This window comes from Phyllostomus hastatus, unplaced genomic scaffold (assembly GCF_019186645.2).
Source record: "Phyllostomus hastatus isolate PE091 unplaced genomic scaffold, TTU_PhHast_1.1 phas_contig_17, whole genome shotgun sequence".
Lineage (NCBI taxonomy): Eukaryota > Metazoa > Chordata > Mammalia > Chiroptera > Phyllostomidae > Phyllostomus > Phyllostomus hastatus.
Genome location: NW_025333664.1, coordinates 24429103 through 24451899, shown reverse-complemented (window position 1 = coordinate 24451899; position 22797 = coordinate 24429103). Strand labels below are relative to the sequence as shown.

The window sequence follows — 22797 nt, the reverse complement described above, 5'->3', positions numbered from 1 at the left end:
TGGTTATTTTTGAAGTGTAAAGGAGGTATAATTTTTGAACTTACTAACATTTTATTTTTCGAGTAGGAATTGGTGTTGAATTCCAAAATGATTAAATGATTACTTGGCCACTACTAAAAATTTAGGTTTTATTTTTTATTGCCTTTTATTCTGTACTGGCCTTTATTTTTTTGGTGCTACCTTTCTCAGGTATCAGTTTCAAGGTTTTCATGCACAATTTAGGACTCTTCAAAATTTTGTTGGTTTATTTATCTGAGAGAGAGAGACATCATTTTTGTTGTCCCACTTCTTTAAGCATTCAATGTCTGCTTCCCGTAGGCACCCTGACCGGAGTTCAAACCTGCAACCTCGGCATTAGAGCGGGACAGCACTCTAACCAACTGACCTGCCCAGCCAGGGATGATTTAGGGCTTGTAAAACTTCTTATCTTATGAGGACCGTTTACATGTTTTGAAAATAATTCTCATGACCACCCAAGGAGGAACAGACTATTATAATCATCATGAGCTCATCTCAAATTGAAACTCCCTGGGTCTAATAACGCCCGTTGTGCAGAGAATAATATTTTGACAAGTTCTGAATTCCTTCTTCCCTGGTTACTAGTGTACTGTGGCTCCCACGCTTTTCTCACTCCATTTGGAGAACTTGCATTTTTTCTGAATATTTACAATTCATTGGGACTTTAAAATATCTTAGTTACAGAGCTATTGGAGAATCCTTTGAATATGTTATCCACTGAATTTTTAAAATGAAAACAAAGAGGACGCAGCATCACCTCTATGATAGCATCACCTTTACATGGGTCAGGAAAGGTGTCAGGGCCTCGGGAAGAGACCCACGTCCTGGAACCTGTCTTAACCCTATCACACGAGCTAACGCTCTATCAACAGTGCTGAGTGCTTCTGAGTTTTGGTTTTAGATACCCCATTCTCTTCCAAATCTTGTCTATAGATTGGTATTTTTTAGATTTTTTAAAAAAGTTATTCATTTATTCTTAAGCAGAGGGGAAGGGAGAGAGAAAGAAAGGGAAAGAAATATCAATGTGTGGTTGCCTCTTGTGCACCCCCACCAGGGACCTCAGCTGCAACCCAGGCATGTACCCTGACTGAGAATCGAACCAGTAATCCTTTGGTTTGCAGGCTGGCACTCAATCCACTGAGCCACACCAGCCAGGGCCATAGATTGATTTTTATGCAGAAAAAAAGGCATGAGTAGACACAGAAAACAAAGGAGGGCATATACGTTTAGATCTCACTGTATTTCCATTAGCAACAGTACAATACCTGATGACCAGAAGGCAGAGTATTAACAAGTGAAAGTTGCAAGAAACAAAATTCTTTTATTACTTAATTTTTAAATCACTTTTATTGTTATTCTATTCAAAGTTCTTATGCTGTAACTTTTAACCAAGTGTGTTTATTTGACTTGTCTATTTTAAATATTTGCTTGATTCCTCACTTTTGTAATGAAGCTTTGGAAATACATGATGACTCATTAAAAAATAAAACACAATAAAAAATTTAATTAGATAGATATTTACCTTTCCTTGAATAATGAGACAATTTTGAGATGCTTAAATGACTGATTTTACTCTCATTCTCAGGAAAGGCTCTTGTGAAGCCTGTGTTATTGAGCCCTCAGATCTGCAGCCTAAGTTAAGGACCAGCGTTCTGGTAGGAGAGGTAAAACCAGCACCTGTAAGTCAATACTAGAGTTTCCTTTCAGAAAGTTAAGACCATGCAGGGCAGAATTAGTTACACTTTACATAGAACTACCTGAAGTCTACTCACCATCTGTAGAAAGGGTGGCATTATTCTCACCGTGGATGTGTCCATCAATGAACACTAACTCGCTAACACTGGCATGCTTAAGGAAAGTGTGTAGAAAGGCAAAGCTCTCACAAGGATTCGCTTATCTTTACCCACTGAGGCTTACCTCTCTGCGTCTGGAGGCCCAACAACTTTGTTTGATCTTCCAAACCACAGCAGCCACCAGGAGCAAAGAGAGGAAACAACTGTGAGAAAGCAAAGTACCAAGTTATTATCCCAGCCCCCACAGTCAGCACCACTGTCACCCACATTTCAGGCCAGGCGGGGAGGCAATCCCCCAAACACCTACCCTGAGCTCCTCTCTGATGAGAAATCACAACCATGTCCATTCATAGGAAGCAAAGTGTGCCAACCTTTTGGATTGTCTTGTCCCCAGAAGTTACCTGAGGAGAGCACTGACCTCCCATTGGGCCTTACTGCAATGGCCCACCATGGCTTATCCCACATAAGAAAAATAATGCTAACGTAACTATGACAAAGAATAGCATGCTATGTAATCTAAATTAGCATATGTTCACTGGTAAAGTCCCAAAAATAGGAAAAAAGTTAATTTTAAAGTAACTTGATAAGAAGGGTAAATGTAGAAGAAACAAGCTTATGTATCATATCATATACTCAATTATATTTTTACAAAGAAATACATACATTTTTTATAAGTACCGCGCGCTAACCGATTGTGCCACTGGAGCCCCCAGAAATACATACATTTTTTTATAAGTAAAATGATCAACTTCAAGCTAGGAACTTTCTTCAAAGTATTAGGCGAGACTAACTCCCAGTGGTCACATAATTCCAAGTCATTCCCACGTTCTCCCAAATGTAAACTGGGCACTCGGTGGTTTGAAAAGCTGCTGTGATAGCCATGAACTGACTTCTGGTTAAAGGGGTAACTAGCTGAACAAATATACCTCTTAGAGAACTGCTGAAGTAACTTTAAAACTGGCGTTTTCACTCACTAACTTGTGAAAGGGGCTTGCTGCCGAGTATCGTTGCCCAGCGTTACACACAGACCTGACGCCCTCGGCCTGCGCCATCAAGCACCCTCCTGCTGAGCTCCGCGTCTGCAGGATGGGTCAGCTTGGCAAATGGCAGCCTCAGTGCACCCAAGCACTGACCCCAAGGCCGGCTTCCCAGGCTGGCTGGAGAAAGGCACTCACTCTAAGATGCTAGGATGATTAAACTTCGGCCCTTTCACAAATAGAAGCCTCAAAGTTCAGACATCTCGCCACTTCCTCAAGATACAAGAGTGTGCAGACCCCTCCCCCGGTACCCTGACAAAAGGCAAGGGGCCCCAGGGCCTTCACTCAGGGGGAGCCATCAGTTACTATCTGCTGGCCCCCTCGGCTGTTCTGACACTGCTGATCCTTCTTCCTTCCTGACAGTCTCTGTTTTCCTGGTATCAGTACTTTACTGGGCCAGGTCCAGGTCTAGGCTCATGGAGTACATCAGTGAACACAGCAAAAGCCCACTGTTCCCATGCGGGAAGTTTACATTCCAGCAGGTGGAGACAAACAGGAAGTGATATAAAAAAACCAACATAAAAGAGCATGTCAGGCAGTAGTAAATGCTACAGAGAGAAAAGGGGTGCAAGGGGTACCAGTGGCATTCTAAAGCAGGATGGTCACATGGGCCTTACTTCTCAAGAAGGTGACATGTGAGCAAAGACTTGGAGGTGTAGTACTGGAAGTAATCAATCTGGATGAGGTCACCATGGGATTGAATACAAGTACATAAGAATGTCTAGGGGGCACCCCAACTGTGGGGTCAATGGACACGGCCTGTCTAACCCTAACCCCTCTCATGACTGAGGGCTGGCCAGACGGCCACTGGCCAGAAGGAATGTGTACTGTTTTGGGAATGGCTTCTTGTCCTGTGACTGCCTCTGGACCCTTTCACACACTGAGATAATGTAGTTTAGAGTCATGTGTAGGACGTGTAGGACGTGTGCCTCCTTTGTCTGGGAAGCAGAATAACGAGCCTCAGACTGGAGGAGGCGTGGTCTCTCTCACCTACCACCACCTACGCCACCTTCGCTGCACTCCCCTGTAATGCGAGTAGCCAACGGCAGGTCTCATTTGCTAGTGCTCCGGGCGGTTTTTTCGGAATATTGCAAACACTTAAGGAGCCCCCTGTTTTGGGTTTGGAGCTCATGTGCTACACCAACATTGACAATTTGGGGAGGACAAAAAGGAGCAATAAAGGAGTCTGAGAAAAGCAACCTCAGTCTTTTTTGGTTTCCATGCATAATCCCACTTTTTGCTGTTTTTATTCTAACAGATAAACACAAGGAGGCAGCAAATCCACATGAAGCGAATGAAAACAGCTTCTCAGCTGGTCAGGATACTGTTGCGGCAGCTTAGGACAGGGCTGGCCTCAGAGGGGAGGACCCTAGTGGCACCCAGAGGCTTCTCTTGGAACTACCCTCTCAACACCAGGCTCACAGTGTCCCTTTCCCCCTGAGGCCGGGGTGGGGCTTCTGTCTTCAATTCAGACCTGTTGAAAACATCAGCAACACTGTCCACCCCCACCGCATTCTAGTTTTTAGAAGGGCACAAAGAGCATATCAACATACAGTGATTGTCCCTCAAAGCTGATACATGTGATTTCTCCTAGGGTAATATAACAATGGAGAATTTACTAGTTATTTCAACGAAGGTGGCACTTGCCAATAAGTCTCCCTTCGTTTTTTCCTACCACTAACGTGGCTACAGGTGTGGCTGTGACTCAGTGTTCACCCTATGAGAGTCACTCTTATCAATGGTTCTCTGCATTTTTCAACACAAATGTAATTTTTAAAAAGTATCATGAAAAAATTTTAATCATACACAGAAACAGAGACAACAATCTAGTTAATTCCTATATGTCCATTATTTAACTTAGACCATTATTAACATTTTGTCAATATTATTCAAAGATCATTCTTAAAGTATTTTTTTTAAGCCCTGGCCGGTGTGGCTCAGCTGGTTGAAGCACTGTCCTGTAATTGAAAGGTTGAGGGTTCAATTCCCGGTCAAGGCTCATACCTAGGTTGTGGGTTTGACCCCCGGTCTGGGTTCCCAGTCAGGGCATGTACAGGAGGCAACCAATCTATGCTTCTTTCTTGCATCAATGTTTCTCTCTCTCCAAAAGCAATGAAAAAATGTCCCCAGGTGAGGATTAAAAAAAAAAAAAAAGAGTTTTTCTTTCAACACTAGGACAGTGACCCAGGCTACGGGCCCCCTACTTTCTGTCAGCTCCATATCTAAGGAGAAACCAAGAATCCTCAGCCTTTTTGTTCTAAACCTGTCTCTGTCTATCTGAGACGTCAAAAATCTATGCCTTGATTCTAGGTCTTCTTTTCCACGTTTTTGTATGTGTCTTTTGAAAACTCACAATTTGTCTAAAAGCTCAGGGAAATAGACATCTGCTTATTTCTCACCAGCTTAACTATAATTGTGAGGCTAGAATACTATTTTTTTAAAAGATTTTATTTAATTATTTTTAGAGAAGGGAAGGGAAGGAGAAGAGAGGGGGAGAGAAACATCAATGTGTGGTTGCCTCTCGCATGCCCGCTACTGGGGACTTGGCCTGCAACCCAGGCATATGCCCTGACTGGGAATCGAACCAGCGACCCTTTGATTTGCAGGCCAGCACGCAATCCACTGAGCCACACCAGCCAGGGCAGAATACTATTTTTTTAGAGTCCTCAACTTTCCTTCCAGAGGATGAGGCCATTAAAAAATGATCTTCTTAAGACATAGGCAGTACATTCTTTGACATCTCTCTTAACAATATTTTTTCTGATATAGCTCCTTGGGCAAGAGAAACAAAAACAAATAAACAAATAGGACCACATCAAACTAAAATGTTTGCACAGCAAAGAAAAACATACAACAAAATGGAAAGACAACCTACTGAATGAAGATATTGACCAATGATACATCCACTAAGGGGTCAATAACCAAAATTTATAAAGAACTCATGCAACACAACACCAAAATAACAATCCATTTAAAAATGGGCAGAGGGCCTGACATACAGATGGCCAAGAGACATGTGAAAAGATGTTCAACATCACTAATCATCAGAGAATGCAAATTAACCACAATGAGACATCACCTCACACCTGTCAGAACAGCTATTATCTGTAAGTCAACAAACAAATGTTGGCGAGGATGCGGAGAAAAGGGAACCCTCGTGCACTGTCGGTGGGAATGCAGACTGATGCAGCCACTGTGGAAACCAGTATGGAGGGTCATCAAAAAATTAAAAATGGAACTGCCTTATGACCCAGCAATTCTACTTCTGGGTATATATCCAAAGAAACCCAAAATACTAAATTGAAAAGATATACGCACCCTTATGTTCACTGCAGCATTCTTTACAACAGCCAAGCTATGGAAGCAACCCAAGTGCTGACAACAGATGAGTGGATAAAAACACTGTAGTACATGTATACAATGGAATATTACTTGGCCATAAAAAGAACAAAATCTTACCATTTGCAACAACATGGATGGACCTTGAGGGTATTATGCTAAGTGAAATAAGTCAGACAGAGAAATACAAATACCGTGTGATTCCACTTATATGTGCATCTAAAGAACAACATAAACAAGCAGAACACACTCACAGACGCCGTGGACTGATGGTTGCCAGAAGGGAGGGAAACTGGGGGACTGGGTGAAAAATGTGAAGGGACAAATTGGTAGTTACAAAGTAGTCACAGGGATGTCATGTACAGTGTAGGGGCTACGATCAATAATACTGTAATAACTCTGTATGGTGCCAGGCAGGTACTTGAATTATCAAGGGGATCACTTTGTAAATTATATAACTGTCTAGCCACTATGCTGTACACCTGAAATTAATATAAAATAGTATTGAATCTCAACTGTAATTGAAAAAAAAAAAAGAATGGCCTTTTTTTCCTGTGCTTCCGAGTCCAGCCTTCCTTAAACTATATACGCATTTCTGCGCTTTGCCTTGACCTCCCAGCCAGCCTGAACAAGAGACATTGCCACTTCTTCCCAAGTTCCAGTGGTTCACACTTCACCATTCTGCTTAGAATTAGGCCCAGGGCAGCAGGATCCCCTATCACTTTCACCTCCCAGAAAGGGAAAAGGTCAACAAGTCATGGATTTGTTGAGTGTCTGCTGTCGACCTGGCGAGAGTCTCAGATGCAACCGAGATAATTGGGTTTCGTGGAAACAGGCTGCGTCTACATCAGGAAATTCCCACTACACTCTTTCCCTCTGGCTGGGTGACGTGACATCACCTGTTTTTCTTCTTTATTTTAACTCAAATGCTGCCCTCTAAGGCACCTCTAACCCCACCCACACGGATTTTCCGAGTGTTAGTCCGTCTCTCCTCTTACTAATAACAGTTATCATCCCAACCGCACTACCTATCGCTCCCAGAAGCAAAGCCCCTTCACATACGTTACTCACTTGATTCTCAGAGCAAGCACGCGAGTGGGTCGTATTTCCCCGTGTGCACAAGGCTCCTACTCGAGTCTGGAGAAGCACTTGTTAAGGCACAAACAAGTCTTACTAAGTTTGTCAGAGTCTACACTTGACTTCCCTGTGCTTGATTCTGCAAGTACTTGTTCCACCTCCCCTCACACTGATTTTCTCATTCAAATCACCGAGCGGCGCCCCCTTCCCTGCTTTACTCCGACTCTGACTTTCTTTTCTGCACTGTATGAGCTGCGCTTCAGAGTGCTGAGGATTATCTGGATTCCTTTCCTCCTCCCCTGGTGTTTCAGGTAAATCCTTTCGGATCTGGTTAACCTGCTCTGGAAAAACATCTTCTTCCTCATGCTCACGAAAAGGACTCTACTCACAGCTAAAAGCTCACCATTCCTAGTTCTTAAACAAAATCCAGAGAAACCAAAGTTCTGGACTCTTTCCCCAAGGTCCCATCTTCAAAAGGGAGAACTGGTGAAAACACTGTCTGTGGCTGCTGAAGATGCTCCCCTAACCAATGCTGGCGGTGTCTATCAGTCTTCCCCTGATCAACAGAAATGACTGCTCCTCGCTGGCTTGGTTCATGGCAGCAGGGTCATCTCACGAGCAGACCTGCTCACTGGAGCCCCTGCCTGAACGCGAGCCTTCAACCAGCACCGCCAGCTTTTCTCCCTCAGAGGGCTCGTACCTATGGCTCCTCCTAACTACACTTGTCCTGAAAGCCTAGTTGACTTCCCACACATATATGAGCCCATGTGTTACATGTTCACAGGCGTGTGCATGTGTGTGTATGGCAGCAAACAAGAGACAATGTCCCACTCTGTTGAAGCGAAGAGTCTAACTGTGGACACGGATATTCCACAAGTAAGAATTATGCCAAGTACCACGATGGAAAATAGTATCGCTTATGGAAAAGGAGAACAAGGACAGACAATTCAGTTTTGGGTTCCAGGGCAGAATCTTGTAGAGAGTGACACAGTGCATGATCTGAAGGGTGAATATGGTATAATAAACAGCTTTACTTGTAATAACCAAAAACTGGGGACAACCCAAATGTCCATCAAGAGGTAAATAGCAAACTGTGGTTTATCTTTACAAATAATATTACCCAGCATTAGAAAGGAATGAATTATATTTTTATTTTGATTTAAAAACTTAAAACTGTTTACTAGTTTTTTGTAAGAAGCAATTTATACAATTCAGAAGGGTATAATAAAAGAGGTGACTGGGCTATCTGAGTCTGAATGAACTGCTTTTTGTAACAGGTCTATTGAGATGTAACTCAGGAGCATCTGTTGTATGCTAATAATGATTCGAGAGAGAAAAACACTAAAATAGCTTCAGGAAGGAGGGTGGTTGCCAGAAAAACCAATCCTATGATTTGGGGGTTGGACTCTCATGGGAAGGGAGGGGCAGAAGACTGAGTTCAATCCCTAAAGACCAGTGATTTCATCGATCATGCCTGTGGAACGAACCCTTGAAAAATAAAACGTGGAACGAGGAAGTTGGGGACTCTGTGGGGTGGTGAACACACTGAGAGGCTGTGGGAGGCTGGCACGCACAGAGAGGGCATGGAAGCTCTGTGTTCTCCTCCCACCCCCACATCTTGCCCATACATATACACCTCTTGCATTTGGCTGTTCCTGAGTTGTATTCTTTATAATAAAACTGTAATTTTAAGCCCTGGCTGGCATAGCTCAGTAAATTGAGCTCGGGCTGTGAACCAAAGTGTCGCAGGTTCGATTCCCAGCCAGGGTACATGCCTGGGTTGCAGGCCATGACCCCCAGCAACCGCACATTGATGTTTCTCTCTCTCTTTCTCCCTCCATTCCCTCTCTAAAAAGAAATAAATAAAATCAAATCTAAAAACAAAAAACAAAAAACAAAAACCTGTAATTTTAAGTATAGTGCTTCCCTGGGTACTGTGAGTCATTCTAGAAAACTGTCGAATCAAGGAGTGGGGAGTCCACTGGAACCCCCTAAGTTTGTAGCTGACATATGAAGTGGGGGCAGTCTTGCCATTCCGAGCCCTTCGCCCAGAGGGTGTCCGCCAGCTCCGGGGACTGTCAGAACCAAAACGAACTGCAGGACACACAGCTGGTGTCAGACAATTGGCTGTTGCTGGGAAAAACCAAGCAATGAATACAAGTACACAGGGGAAGGTAGGAAGAAGCATGTCCTAGAAAGAAGGAAAAATGTGTGCATGTGCTGTGATGTGGGAAAAGGCTTGGTGCTTTTGAAGAACAAAAGCTGATGATGTACTGGGAGCAGAGAGTAGCACAAAATGAGTATGGAGAGGCCCTGGCCAGTGGAGCTCGGTCGGCTGGGTGTATCCGCAGACCAAAAGGTCGCAGATTCGATTCCCAGTCAGGGCACATGCCTAGGTTGTGGGTTCAGTCCCTGGTTGGGGCGCATATGAGAGGCAACCCACTGATGTATCTCTCACGTCAATGTTTTTTTCCCCTCACTCTCTCCCTCCCTTCCCTTCTCTCTAAACTTTCTCTCCCTCTCTCTCTAAAAGCAAAGAAAAAAAATGTCCTTGGGTGAGGATAGGAAAAAAAAGTAAAATGAATATGGTGAGGACCCTGGTATTTATTTCATTTAAACATTTTTTAAATCTTCACCTGAGGATATGTTTACTGATTTCAGAGAGGGAGGAAGAGTAAGAGAGAGAGAAACATCAATTGGTTGCCTCCCATATGTGGCCCAACCAACGATTGACCCCACAACCCAGGTATGTGCCCTGACCAGGAATCAAACACACAAGCTTTTGGTGCACAGGACACTCCAATCAACTGTACCACCTGGCTGGGCCCCCTGGTGTTTATTTTAGATACAATGGGAAGCCACTGGATATGAGGTAAGTAAATAGACTAAAACTAACTCATGATTTCAAAGGTCTCCTCTGGACTTTCTGTGGATTGTAAAGAGGCCAAAATCAACTGAAACAGGCGAGACTGTGATGGTCAGGGCTAGTGCGGGAGTGGAGGTGGTGCAGCCTGAAGGCGTAAGTGCTGGGACACGGTGCGGGAGTGCCTTTTGGATGTGAAGGGAGAGCAGGGACTTGGAACTGGCAGCATGACGCTGCAATTGGTGATGTGGGGAAGACCAGTGAGGAAGGATCAGAAAGTTCATTTCTGGGCATGTTATGCTAAAGACGGGGATGGCAGAGCCATTCAGAGGAATGCAAAGTGGGAAGATGGCCAGGGTCCGCTCTGGAAGAGTATCAACAGTGAGAGGTTGACCTGAAAGGTTGTTTAGGAAGGGAGGCCAAGAAGGAGCAGCCTCAGGGCAGTATGGGATCCCAGAGGTCAAGAAAAGTCTCACAGATGGGTGGTCAGTTTGATCCCTTTAAATTTGGCAAGAGATGCCTGCTGTCAACTCGTGATTTGCTCTTTGTCTGCTTCTTGCCCTCTGCTGTCCTTGGGACACTGCTCTGTGACTGGGATGGTTTCTGAGACTGAGCACTGAGGGTGGGAGCCAGAGGCAGAGCAGGCCACAGGAGGACACCAGGGAGGCAAGGGCGGGTAGGCCTGTGCCCCCCATAACAGGTCCCCCAGCAGCATGTTGGCAAAATGGGGGGCTGATCAAGGGGCCTGTTGGTGATGGCACAGCTGGTGCTGTGGTGTAGGATGGAACACAGGACCTCTGTCCCTGTCACCTGATCCAGGCCCAGAAATAAGACAGGTCTCTGCCCTCAGGGTCCATGCAAAGTGTAGGAACCATGAGAGACCAGTGAGCCTTGGATGTTGGCTGCCACTGTGGTGAGGCTGGCCACTCCCAGCAAGAAGAGGGCAGCTGAAGCCAGGAGGTGGGTGGCAGCAGGGGCTACAACAGCCATGTGACAGATAGGACAGACATCTGCCAGATCAATGGAGGGACCTGCTGGGGTCACAGACCTGCAGAAGCCAGTGCTGGCCGGCCCTTCCCTTTAGGATGCTAGGATCAGATGCAGCAGGAGGCCTTCCTGGCACAAAGGGCACAGGCAGGTGGGGTGCACTGTTTTCTTAACGCGGCTTCTGTCTCACTCTCCCTCCCCCCAGCTCCCATCTTCCCCTGCTCTTGTCTCTCCCTGAGTCTCTGGTGGTGGAGAAGCTTGAGTCTTTGTGAAGCTAACGTGAACCAGACTTTGTGAAGTGTGTGTGAAGCTTACTGGAGGCTGGATCTGGACACAGACCCTGCTGACGAACTCTCGGCCCCCTTGCTGGCGTCCCAGAGCCCAGCGCTGGGCCCCTGCAGGCCGTTGCCCCTGCCCACTCCCACACTAGCAGCCCAGGCACGCATCACAGAGTATGTGTGAGCCCCTTTGACACACTCCCTGACTGCTGCCACACCCTGGGTCCCCTCAGCCTTGGCTCCCACTTGGGGAGACACTCGGGCCTCCTTGGGGGCCTTGTTGGCTTGGGGGCAGCCCACCTATTTCCAGGCGGCCCACTCTTCCTCAAGCCACCTCTGTTTAGCACCTTCCCGGTCAGCTGGGTAGAAGGAAGTGTCCAGAGCAGTCTGGCCTGTGGAGGACCTCACAGCAGGGCAGAGAGGAAGCGCGATGTTGGGAAGCCTGACTCGAGCCTGTGGTTCACAGTGGGGAGGGGGCTCTGGGTGGGCAGTGCTGGGAGGCCAAGAAGGAGCAGCCTCAGGGCAGTATGGGATCCAGAGAGCAAGAAAAGTATCAGAAGGCCAGGCCTCCTGTGCGAAGCTGCCATGTGCCTCGCCCTGAGGGACCCTGCCGGGCTGGGGGTCCTTCCTAGTTCTGCACACAAGTTCTAGTTATTTTATTTTTTCTATAAGAGAATGTTGAATGAAAACAGCACTGTCCTTAAAAAAATTAATTAATTTGGTAACAGAGAAGTGCTAATCGCCAACAACAACAACAACAACAACTTAGTTGGGACATGCAGATAGAAGACAGACGGGAAAGGTCTAAAAGGTGAAAAAACGCCCCAAGCCCAGAGCCAACAGGTCTGAGAAGGAAGGGGGCTCTGGGGAAGGGTCAGAGGGCGGGGGGAGTGGCATTTGGAGGGGCCACATGGGATGGCCTGTGCTGAGCAATGGAAGTCAGCAGCTAAGGCAGTGAGCTCTGGTCTGGAGGCTGAAGAGCCCATTCCGAAGACAAACCCACAGAATATACACCCAGCAGCAAATTCTGCTCCTACTCCACACTCACTGGAGGCCATGACAGACGGAAACTGCACTCACGCACAGGCAAATGTGGAATCTTCTGCACAACCAAAAATCAGACATTTGGGGGGAAACCAACAGTGTGAAAGAGAAGTACCAAATAACAAATAAAAGAAAAAACCCCAACAGCTTAGGAGACAGTTATTAATAGCACAAAGACAGACTTAAAAATAAAATATTATTAATCTCACAAATGAATATGAAAGGAAACTTCATTCACAAAATCAAAGCAGGCTATAAGGAAAATGCATTAGAAATAAAATGCACTAAAACACCAATAAACCTCATTAGATGGAGTCAATAAAAGAAATGAATCCAACTGTGGGTTAAATTAACAAGCTGGGAAATACTGCTGAGGAAGGCAAAAGGAAACAGACAGGAAATCAGAGTTCAGTTAAGAAATATAGCGCTCAGATCCAGAATCTCCCTCATTCATCTAACAGAATTTCAGAATTCAAGCACACAGAATTAGAGGAGACGAAACAATCAAAGAAAGAGAAGACAAAGTTATAAAACTCAACACTCTATCCTCAGACTGAAAGGGTCCCCAGAACAAGTATCAAATTCTTTCTCAGATCTTTTCTGAATCACTCTGGGATGCAGTTCCACACAACAACATCCAACAAAAGGGAGGAGAGATCCATAAAACGGTACAAGAAAAAAAAAGCCCTGATAAAACTTATTAAAACGATTCCCGCATAATGTCAAATAATTACAATCTAGAATCTAAATCCCGGATAACCGCTGCCTAGGTGTTCGCTACATGGTTGTGAGAAGTAATTGAGGGGCTCTCTCAGATACCTACGGCAGCCGGCTCTCGTGAGAAAGGGGATCACGAAGCTGCCAGGAGCTGAGGCTGTGGTCACACCCTTCAGTGGTTACACAATCCTCCTTCCCATCTGACCTCCTAAGCTTTAGTTTGCATGGATGGATGTACTACTCTCCAGCTCCTGAATTCACACGATTCAGCTAATTCAGGGTTTCTCAATGCCAACTGAACGTAAGAATCACGAGAGAGCCTTTAAATATCAGAATGATCAGGTCCCATGCCAGACCAGTTAACTCAGCATCTAGGCTGCTGTTGCTTTTTTTTTTTTTTTAAAGCTTCCCAGGCAGTTTTAAGGTATAGCCATGGCCAAGATTCATGAGATAAGTGTTTCGGACTGTCAGAATCCAATTTAAAACTTGCAGGAGATGCCTCTAATTGGCCCTGTTCACCTCTGCATGTCAAGTTGTAGGACTGAGCCCTGGCTGGTGTGGCTCAGTGGATTGAGTGCCGGCCCGTGAACCAAAGGGTGGCCGTTCATTCCCAGGCAAAGCATATGCCTGGGGTGCGGGTCAGGTCCCCAGTACGGGGCACATGAGCGATAACCACACATTGATGGTTCTCTCCCTCTCTTTCTCCCTCTTTCTAAAAATAAATAAATAAAATCTTAAAAATAATTGTAGGTTCACCTATTTATGGTCTGCTCTTAGCATTCTGCTCTAGAATGCTAAATGCTTGCATTAAAAGTGATAAAGTGCTATAATGAAACCATGAGTAGGGCAGTCTATGAAGGGGTGGCCTCTGGGGAAAACGTGCCAGAAGAAGACTTCACAGTAGACAGTTAGGTTGTGTTTTGAAGGAGTACGAATATGACAGGTTAGTGAGTGGGTAGGTACCTTTATGCAAATGCAGAAAACTGGATTAAGCACGCCACTCCTCCAGGCCCTGCTGCTCACTCAGCCAAAAAGGGAAGGAAATGACCACGACCTTAGAGGGACGTAGAAGTCATAGGGCAAAGATTCATGAAATGCTGAATTTGCAAGAATACAGAACGATTCTTTGGCCCCACACTGGAGGAACTGTGGAAGATGCTGGCCTCAGTGTGTCCTGGCTGTCCCGCACCGAGCAGAACATAAAAATGTTGGGAGGGGTGGGAAGAGATTTTGGATTTTCTGTGCTAACACAGGAGAGGGCAGTTTCTTTCTGTGGGAGGGAGGGAGACGCTTCCTTGTAAATGGGAAGAAGTATCATTAAATTTCCAGCATTTCCTGTTGCTGGCATTGCATCCTTTGGGAAGAAGTCCTGACTGCTCCGCTACAATGAGCTTATTAGCTGGGCATACTCTGAAAAAGGAAATAAAATAGAGATGAACTCCCAGCCTAGTGGGGGGCATGGCCTTGGAGTTGAGGTAATTAATCCTGAGCCTTGATTCACTGACAAATTTCTGAAGTCTATCCATTTGGGGAAAAAGCAAAGCTATATCTAAATAGATTCCAGATGGATAAAGGAAGACCCAAACATGAAAAAACAACGAGAAGTAAAATACTCCTGAAGAAAATACAGGAAGACTGCAGATCTTGCAGATCTGCTTAGTGCAAGATACCAGAAATGACAAACAACTAAAGACACACATGTTAATAATCACAGTATATAATGAGATCCTAAGTTCCAATAAGAAAAAAGCACACATACCAACAGAAATGTGAGCAAAGGATATGAACAGATATTTCAAAGAGCTGTAAGACATCAGTGAATATCATTCATAATGAAAGAAATACATATTAAAACAAGGTACCAGAGATACCTCCCAGATTAGCAAAATTAAAAATATGACAATTTCTAGGATTGCTGAGATATAACAGTAGTGATAAGAAAGACAGGCAGAAATAGCAAGCGATATTAATTCCTGCTGCAGGAATGTAAACTCATGCCAACTGTTCTAAGGGGCCATGCGGCAGTGTTTTTGTGCTTCCGCACCAGAGAGGATATTCACAGAAAAATGCAGACATGGGCAACAAAACTGAGGACAATCTGAGTCAGTCAAAAGAGAAATAGTTATGTAAAATATGGTAATCAAACTATGAGAAAAGCTGTTTTAAAAAAATGAGGTGAATTTTCCTTTGGGAAGTTAACCACAGAACAGTGAGTGAAAGAAGTTATAGAATAATATATATGGAGGCAACCCATTTTATAAACCAAAAGAGTCAGAAAAACTACTACTTATGTGCAGTGTATCTATACAAAGAAAAATTTTGAAAACATAAACACCAAGATACTAACAGTGGTAATTTCTGAAGACTAGAATTAGGGAAACTCTGAACTTTTACTTTATTTTATAAGAATTCATGTCCTATTGAGTATTCAAAAAAAAAACCAACCCACAAAAATTCTTGTCTTAATGCTGATACTCAATTTTAAAAAGTCAGAATATTTAATATTTTTGCTTTAAAATATTTGGATTAGTTTAGCATTATGTCACCATATCTTTTTATAAACTTTTTCCCTCCATGGTCTATCATTGTTTAACAGATATTTAATATGACCTATTTATGTAACTTTATATGTCCTAGTAGCCACATTAAAAAGTAAGAAGAAACAGGTAAAATTAATTTTAATAAGTTTTATTTAACCCAAGATATCCAAAACATCATTTGAACATGTGACCAACATAAAAATTACTGAGGTATTTTACATTATTGTTTTCTAAGTCATTAAAATCCAGTGTATATTTTATACTTATAAAAGCATCTCAATTAGAAAAAAATCTCAATCTGAACACTAAATTTTTATCAGGAAATACTTGATCTGTACTTAGATTTCATAAAATTCACATTTGAAAAAAACAGATTCACAGGCCCAGGCTGGTGTGGCTCAGTGGATTTAGCATCAGCCTATGAATCAAAGGGTAGCTGGTTGATTCCCAGTCAGGGCACATGCCTGGGTTGCAGGCCAGGTCCCCAGTAGGAGGTGTGTGAGTGGCAACCACACATTGATGTTTCTCTCCCTCTCTTTCTTTCTCCCTTCCCCTCTCTCTAAAAACAAATACATAAAAAATTTTTTTAAAAAGTAGATTCACATATGCAGGTTTTTCTGAACAAATTTAAAAGTTTTCTGATAAATGAATCAAGTATCAGTTTTAAAATGATACTTAAATTAGCTTTAGTGAAATGAAAAATTCGGTTTCTCAGTTGCACTAGCTACATTTCAAGCACTCAGAAGCCACATGTGACTAGTGCCCATTAATCTACACTGATCTTTTAGTTTCTTGTTTGTTACTGTCTACTTTTATTTCCACTTGCTTTTTCATCACTTAAACTTGAAACTTTTCAACTTTATCTGTTTCTTTGCTTATGTATTATGTTCCACTGGGAAATCTGATTTTGTGCCAGGCCCACACAGATCACTGCAGCTCCACCAAAATGCTCAGCATCTGGGAGGGCTGGTGCCTCTCCACCCTCCCACACAGTTTTCTTGGTCATTCTTTCTTGATCTAGATATGCTGTAATTTTGAACAATTTTATTTATCGAAGTGGCACAAACATATGTAAATTTCATTTTTGTTGCTGAAATATAGAGATATAATTGGTTTTCTCCCTAAATACACTAAATATGTTCTTTTATTAGGATTCTTATTTCTCTTTGAGATTGGAAAGATTCAAGCTGCTTCTCAGGGGAGATATCATCATCCAGAAACTAATTAAATGCCACGCAGAATGTGGGGCTCTAACACTCTGGGGAACAAAATGCATTAGTAACTGAATTTAAAAAAAAATTACAAGTGAGATTTTATATTGAAAAAGGCAACTTGTTAATTTTACAGCTCTTTCTCAACAGTTTACAGTGGGTGAAATGAGCCCATCAGGTTGTGAATGGTTCCTGACACGAGGCCATCTGCTCCCCAGCATCACTCGGGAAGCAATTTCTCATTTCATGGTAGAAAGGGTGGGAGGAGGGAAACTGGTGGCTTTCTATGGGAAATACAATTGTATGACTTTCATGCCAGCATCTGCCCTGATAAGAACTGCAAAAGATGTATGCCTCTGAACAGACTGATTTTTAAATATTGCTGTGTCCAGCAACTTTGTTGAATTCACTTACTTTAATACTTCATATCTTTAGATACTTTTAAAAATATATTTTATTGATTATGCTATTACAGTTGTCCCATTTCCCTCCCTTCATTCCCCTCCACCCTGCACACCCTCTCCCACCCACATACCCCACTTTAGTTCATGTCCATGTGTCATAAGTTCTTTAGCTTCTACATTTTCCATACTATTCTTGCCCTCCCCCTGTCTATTTTCTACCTACCATCTATGCTACTTATTCTCCGTACCTTTTCCCCTTTTCTCCTCCTCTCACTCCCCTGTTGCTAACCCTCCATGTGATCTCCATTTCTGTAGTTCTACTCCTGTTCTAGTTGTTTGCTTAGTTTGTTTTTGTTTTTGTTTTAGGTGTAGTTGTTAATAATTGAGTTTGCTGTCATTTTACTATACATGTTTTTTTATCTTCTTTTTCTTAGATAAGTCCTTTTAACATTTCATATAATAAGGGCTTGGTGATGATGAACTCCTTTAACTTGATCTTATCTGAGAAGCACTTTATCTGCCCTTCCATTCTAAATGAAAGCTTTGCTGGATAGAGCAATCTTGGAAGTAGGTCCTTGCCTTTCATGACTTGGAAGACTTCTTTCCAGCCCCTTCTTGCCTGTAAGGTCTCTTTTGAGAAATCAGCTGACAGTCTGATGGGAACTCCTTTGTAGGTTACTGTCTCCTTATCTCTTGCTGCTTCTAGCATTCTCTCCTTAATTTTTACCTTGGATAACATAATTATGATGTGCCTTTGTGTGTTCCTCCTTGGGTCCAACTTCTTGGGAACTCTCTGAGCTTCCTGGACCTCCTGGAAGTCTATTTCCTTTGCCAGAATGGGGAAGTTCTCTTTTATTCAAATAAGTCTTCAGTTTGTTGCTCTTCTTCTTCTCCTTCTGGTACTCCTATAATTCGGATGCTGGAACATTTAAACATGTCCTGGAGGTTCCTAAGCCTCTCCTCATTTTTTTGAATTATTTCTTCATTCTTTTCCGATTGTATGTTTTTTTCTTCCTTCTGGTCCACTCCATTGATGTGAGACCCAGCTCTCATTCCATTACTATTGGTTCCCTGTGCATTTTTCTTCATTTCACTTATTATAGCCTTCATTTTTTCATCTAATTTGCAACCAAAATCAACCAATTCTGTAAGCATCCTGATCACCAGTGCTTTGAACTGTGCATCTGACAGGTTGGCTATCTCTTCGTCACTTTGTTATATTTTTTTTGGAGCTTTGATCTATTCTTTCATTTGGGCCATTTTTTTTTTTCTTGATGTGCCTGTTACGTAGTAAGGGGCAGAGCCTTAGGTGTTCACCAGGGTGGGTAACCTGCCTTGCTGGGTTGTGACGCTGTATGTGGGGGCAGGGTCCAGGAGGGAACAATGGCGTTTGCTCCACTCTCCGTGGGACCTCAGTCCCTTCCGCCGCTTCCCTTGAGCAAACTGGGCTCCTCTGGTGCCAATTCCCGTGTGGGTGGGCTTGGGCACCCCGTGGGACTTTCCAACGACCTCTCCTGTGAGGCTGGGAGTCCCTCCCTGAGCCTCAAACCCCACAGGTTTTTTCAATCAGTGCCCCAAGGCTCTATTTCCCAGGCCTAGGATCCTGGGTTGTGTGCAGTGCCTTGCTTCACAGTTGCCACTTTGCTGGGTCTGCTGGTTGCCACCCCTTGGCCAGGGCTGCCCGCTGCAGTCTTGTACACCCCAGGTGCTTTACGTGCCCGGTCCCAACTCTCTCTGCACCGCAACAGGTGCCCCTGCTGCCAGACTCCGCCCCTCCTACCGGTCTGGATGAACATGTCTATTTTAACTCCTTGGTTGTCCGACTTCCATACAGTTCAATTTTCTATCAGTTCTGGTTGTTATTCTATTTGTAAATTGTTGTTGTTCCTATCTTGGTTGTGCGAGGAGGCACAGTGTATCTACCTATGCCTCCATCTTGGCCAGAAGTCCTATCTTTAGATTCTTTTAAATTTCTATGCATACAATCATGTAATGATTTTTCTTTTCCAATTCTTTTTTGAAAATATATTTTGTTGATTATGCTATTACAGTTGTCTAAATTGTTTCCCCTTTGGCCCCCTCCATCTGGCATCCCCCATTCCCTCTGGCAATCCCCCCCTTAGTTCATGTGCGTGGGTCATGAATGTAAGTTCTTTGGCTACTCCATTTTCTATTCTGTTCTTAACATCCCCCTGTTTATTCTGTACCTGCCAATTTGTACTTCTTAATCCCTGCACCCTTTCCCACATTCTCCTCCTTCCCTTATGTTATCAGATAGATTTAAAGAAGTTTCTATTCTTAGTTTCCTAAGATTTTTAAATGAGTGATATTAATTCTTATCATATGCTTTCTCCCTTTAAGATAATCATATTATTCCCCTCCATTATGCGATTAACATGAATTATACTGATTTTCTGATGCTAAGTCAACCCTGCAATTCCTGGAATAAACCCAACTGGGTCATGATATAGTAATCTTTATTTATTATATTATTGGTATGGTTTTAAAATATATTCTATTGATTATGCTATCACAGTTGTCCCAACTTTTCCCCCTTTATCCCCCTTCTGCCCTGTACCTCCCCACCCTCAAGCAACCACCCTCCTACCCCTTAGTTCATGTCCATGGGTTATACATATAAGTTCTTTGGCTTCTCTGTATCTCATACTATTCTTAACCTATCCATCTATTTTATGCCTACCATGTATGCTTCTTATTCCCTGCACCTTTCCCCCACATTCTCCCACATCCTCCTCCCTGCTGATAACCCTCCAGGTGGTGTTCATATCTGTGATTCTGTTCCTGTTCTAGTGCTTGCTTAGTTTTGGCAGGTGGTGGGGAGGGGGAGGGTTCAGTTATTGATAATTGTGAGTTTGTTGTCATTTTACTGTTCATAGTTTTGATATTTTTTCTTAGATTAAGTCCCTTTAACATTTCATATAATAAGGGCTTGGTGATGATGAACTCCTTGAACTTGACCCTATCTGGGAAGTACTTTATCTGCCTTTCCTTTCTAAATGATAGCTTTGCTGGATAGAGTAATCTTGGATAAAGGTCCCTTCCTTTCATGACCTGGAATACTTCTTTCCAACCCCTTCTTGCCTGCAAGGTTTCTTTTGAGAAATCAGCTGATAGTCTTATAGGCACTCCTTTGTAGGTAACTGTCTCTTTTTCTCTTGCTGCTTTTCAGATTCTCTCTTTCTCTTTAATCTTGGGTAATGAATTATGATGTGCCTTGGTGAGTGCTTCCTTGGGTCCAACTTCTTTGGGACTCAACTTCCTGGATTTCCTGGAACCAGAAAAATTTTCTATTTCCTTTACCAGATAAGAATTCTCCTTCATTATTTGTTCAAATAGGGTTTCAATTTCTTGCTCTTCCTTTTTTCTTTCTGGCACCCCTATGATTCTGATGTTGGAACATTTAAAGTTGTCCTGGAGATTCCTAAGCCTCTCTTCGTTTTTTTGAATTCTTGTTTCTTCATTTTGTTCTGGTCAAATGTATATTTCTTCTTTTGTTCCAAATTGTTGACTTGAGTTCCATTTTCCTTCCCTTCACTGTTAGTCCCCTGTGTATTTTGCTTTATTTCATTTTGTGTAGCCTTCATTTCTTCCTTCATTTTGGGACCGAGCTCAATCAATTCTTTGAGCATCCTGATTACCAGTGTTTTGAACTCAGCATCAGATAGGTTGTCTATCTCCTCAATGCTTACCTCTTTTTCTGTAGTTTTGATCTGTTCTTTCATCTGAGCCTTATTTCTTTGTCTCGGTGCACCTGTTAAGTTGTAAGGGGCAGAGGCCTGGGTATTCACCAGTGTGTGTCAATCCTCTTTGCTGCATTGTAGAGCTGTCTGTCCGGGAGGAGTCAGAAAGGGAACAAGGCAATCTCACTCACTCTGCTCTAGCCCCACTTTCCAATGAACTCTGGCGTGAGACTGGGAGTTTCTCCCACCTTTGCAACCCTCACAGTATTTTATAACTAGAAGTTTTGAGTTTTTAGTTTCCAGGTGAGCCAGCCTCTCCTCCCCTGTGTGATCTGCAGCCTTGTGGTGGGTCCTCTCTGTCCACCCAGCTGCCCATCTCTGCCCCGCCTACTAGTCTGGATGAATGTTTCTTTAACTCCTTGGTTGTTGGAGTTCCATGCACATTGCTATTCTGGCAGTTCTGGTTGTTATCCTTGTTTTGGCTGTGCAAGGAAGCAGTGTTTCTACCTACACCTCCACCTTGGCCAGAACTCTCAATGTTCATTATTATCGGTAGATTTTTGCTTCCTCCTTCATGAGACTGGCTTGTAAATTTGTTTCTCATAATATTTTTGTCAGGTTGTGCTAAATTCATAAAATGAATTGGTGTGTATTCTCTCTTCTGTTCTCTAGAAGATCTGGTTAATATTGGTATTATTTTTTCCTTAAAAGGGTATAAGTTACCATGAAATGACCTGGGCCTATAGTTATCTTTGTGGGAAATTTTTAAATTATGTATCGTTTTAAAAGTAGACACAGGACTATTTAGATTTCTTATTTCTTCTGTGTCAGTTTTGGTAAGTTGTACATAGTTTTTTAATTGTCCCATTCCATCTGTTCCATCTTCAAATTTATCCCCATAAAGTTGTTCATAAAGTATTCTTGTGGAGGGGAAAAAAGTCTGTAGGATTTGAAGTAATGTCCTTTTTTTTATTTCTGACAGTGTATAACTTCTCTCTTTTTTTCTTGGTCAGTCTTGCCAGGGATTTACAACATTATTCTCATTCTTTTCAAAGATCTAACTTGTGGTTATTTCAATCCCCTCCATGTACTTCTTCCCCTATATCATTAATTTTGCTCTATTTATATTCCTTCCTTCTACTCTCTTTAGGTTTAATTAGCAGTTCTTTCTCTGATTTATTGAAAGGAGTGTTTTTTCTTTTCCAACATTTTATAGAGCAGTGATTTTCAATCTCAACTGCATGTTGGAATTAGCTGGGGAGCTGTCAAATGCTTGACCCATCCCCAGAGATTCTGATATAACTGGTCTGGGATGTGGCTCAGACATCAAAAGTTCCCCAAGTACTCCTACTGTGCCATTAAGCTGGAGATTTAAAGATATACCCCCTACAGATTTAAAGATATACCGCCTACATACAACTTTAACTGCATCCTACATTCTCTTAATATTTTCTTCATTTGTTAGTTCAAGTGATTTTACAATTTCAGTTGTGATTTACTATTAATATAAATTTCATTTTTAAATAGATTTTATTTATTTATTTTTTAGAGAGGGAAAGGGAGAGAGAAAGAGAGGAGGAGAAACGTCAATGTGTGGTTGCCTCTCACACACCTCCTACTGGGGACCTGGCCTACAACCCAGGCATGTGCCCTGACTGGGAATCAAACTGGCGACCCTTTGGTTCATAGTCCAGTGCTAAGTCCACTGGGCCACACCAGCTAGGGCTAATTAATATAAATTTTAAAATGGGAAAAAGCAATATATAGTTTTAGAAGTCAGGTAAACAG

General features: G+C 42.9%; 1 protein-coding gene across 2 annotated transcripts in view; it reads right to left on the bottom strand.

Moving 5' to 3' along the window:
• The window catches only part of ATRN (attractin), a 165368-nt gene that overhangs the window by 13405 nt on the left and 129166 nt on the right, over nucleotides 1-22797 (bottom strand). For both annotated transcript variants that reach the window (XM_045833471.1, XM_045833473.1), the window contains one exon: nucleotides 1936-2014. In XM_045833471.1, the coding sequence (XP_045689427.1) occupies nucleotides 1936-2014 (79 nt within the window). The remainder of the gene's footprint in view (nucleotides 1-1935; nucleotides 2015-22797) is intronic.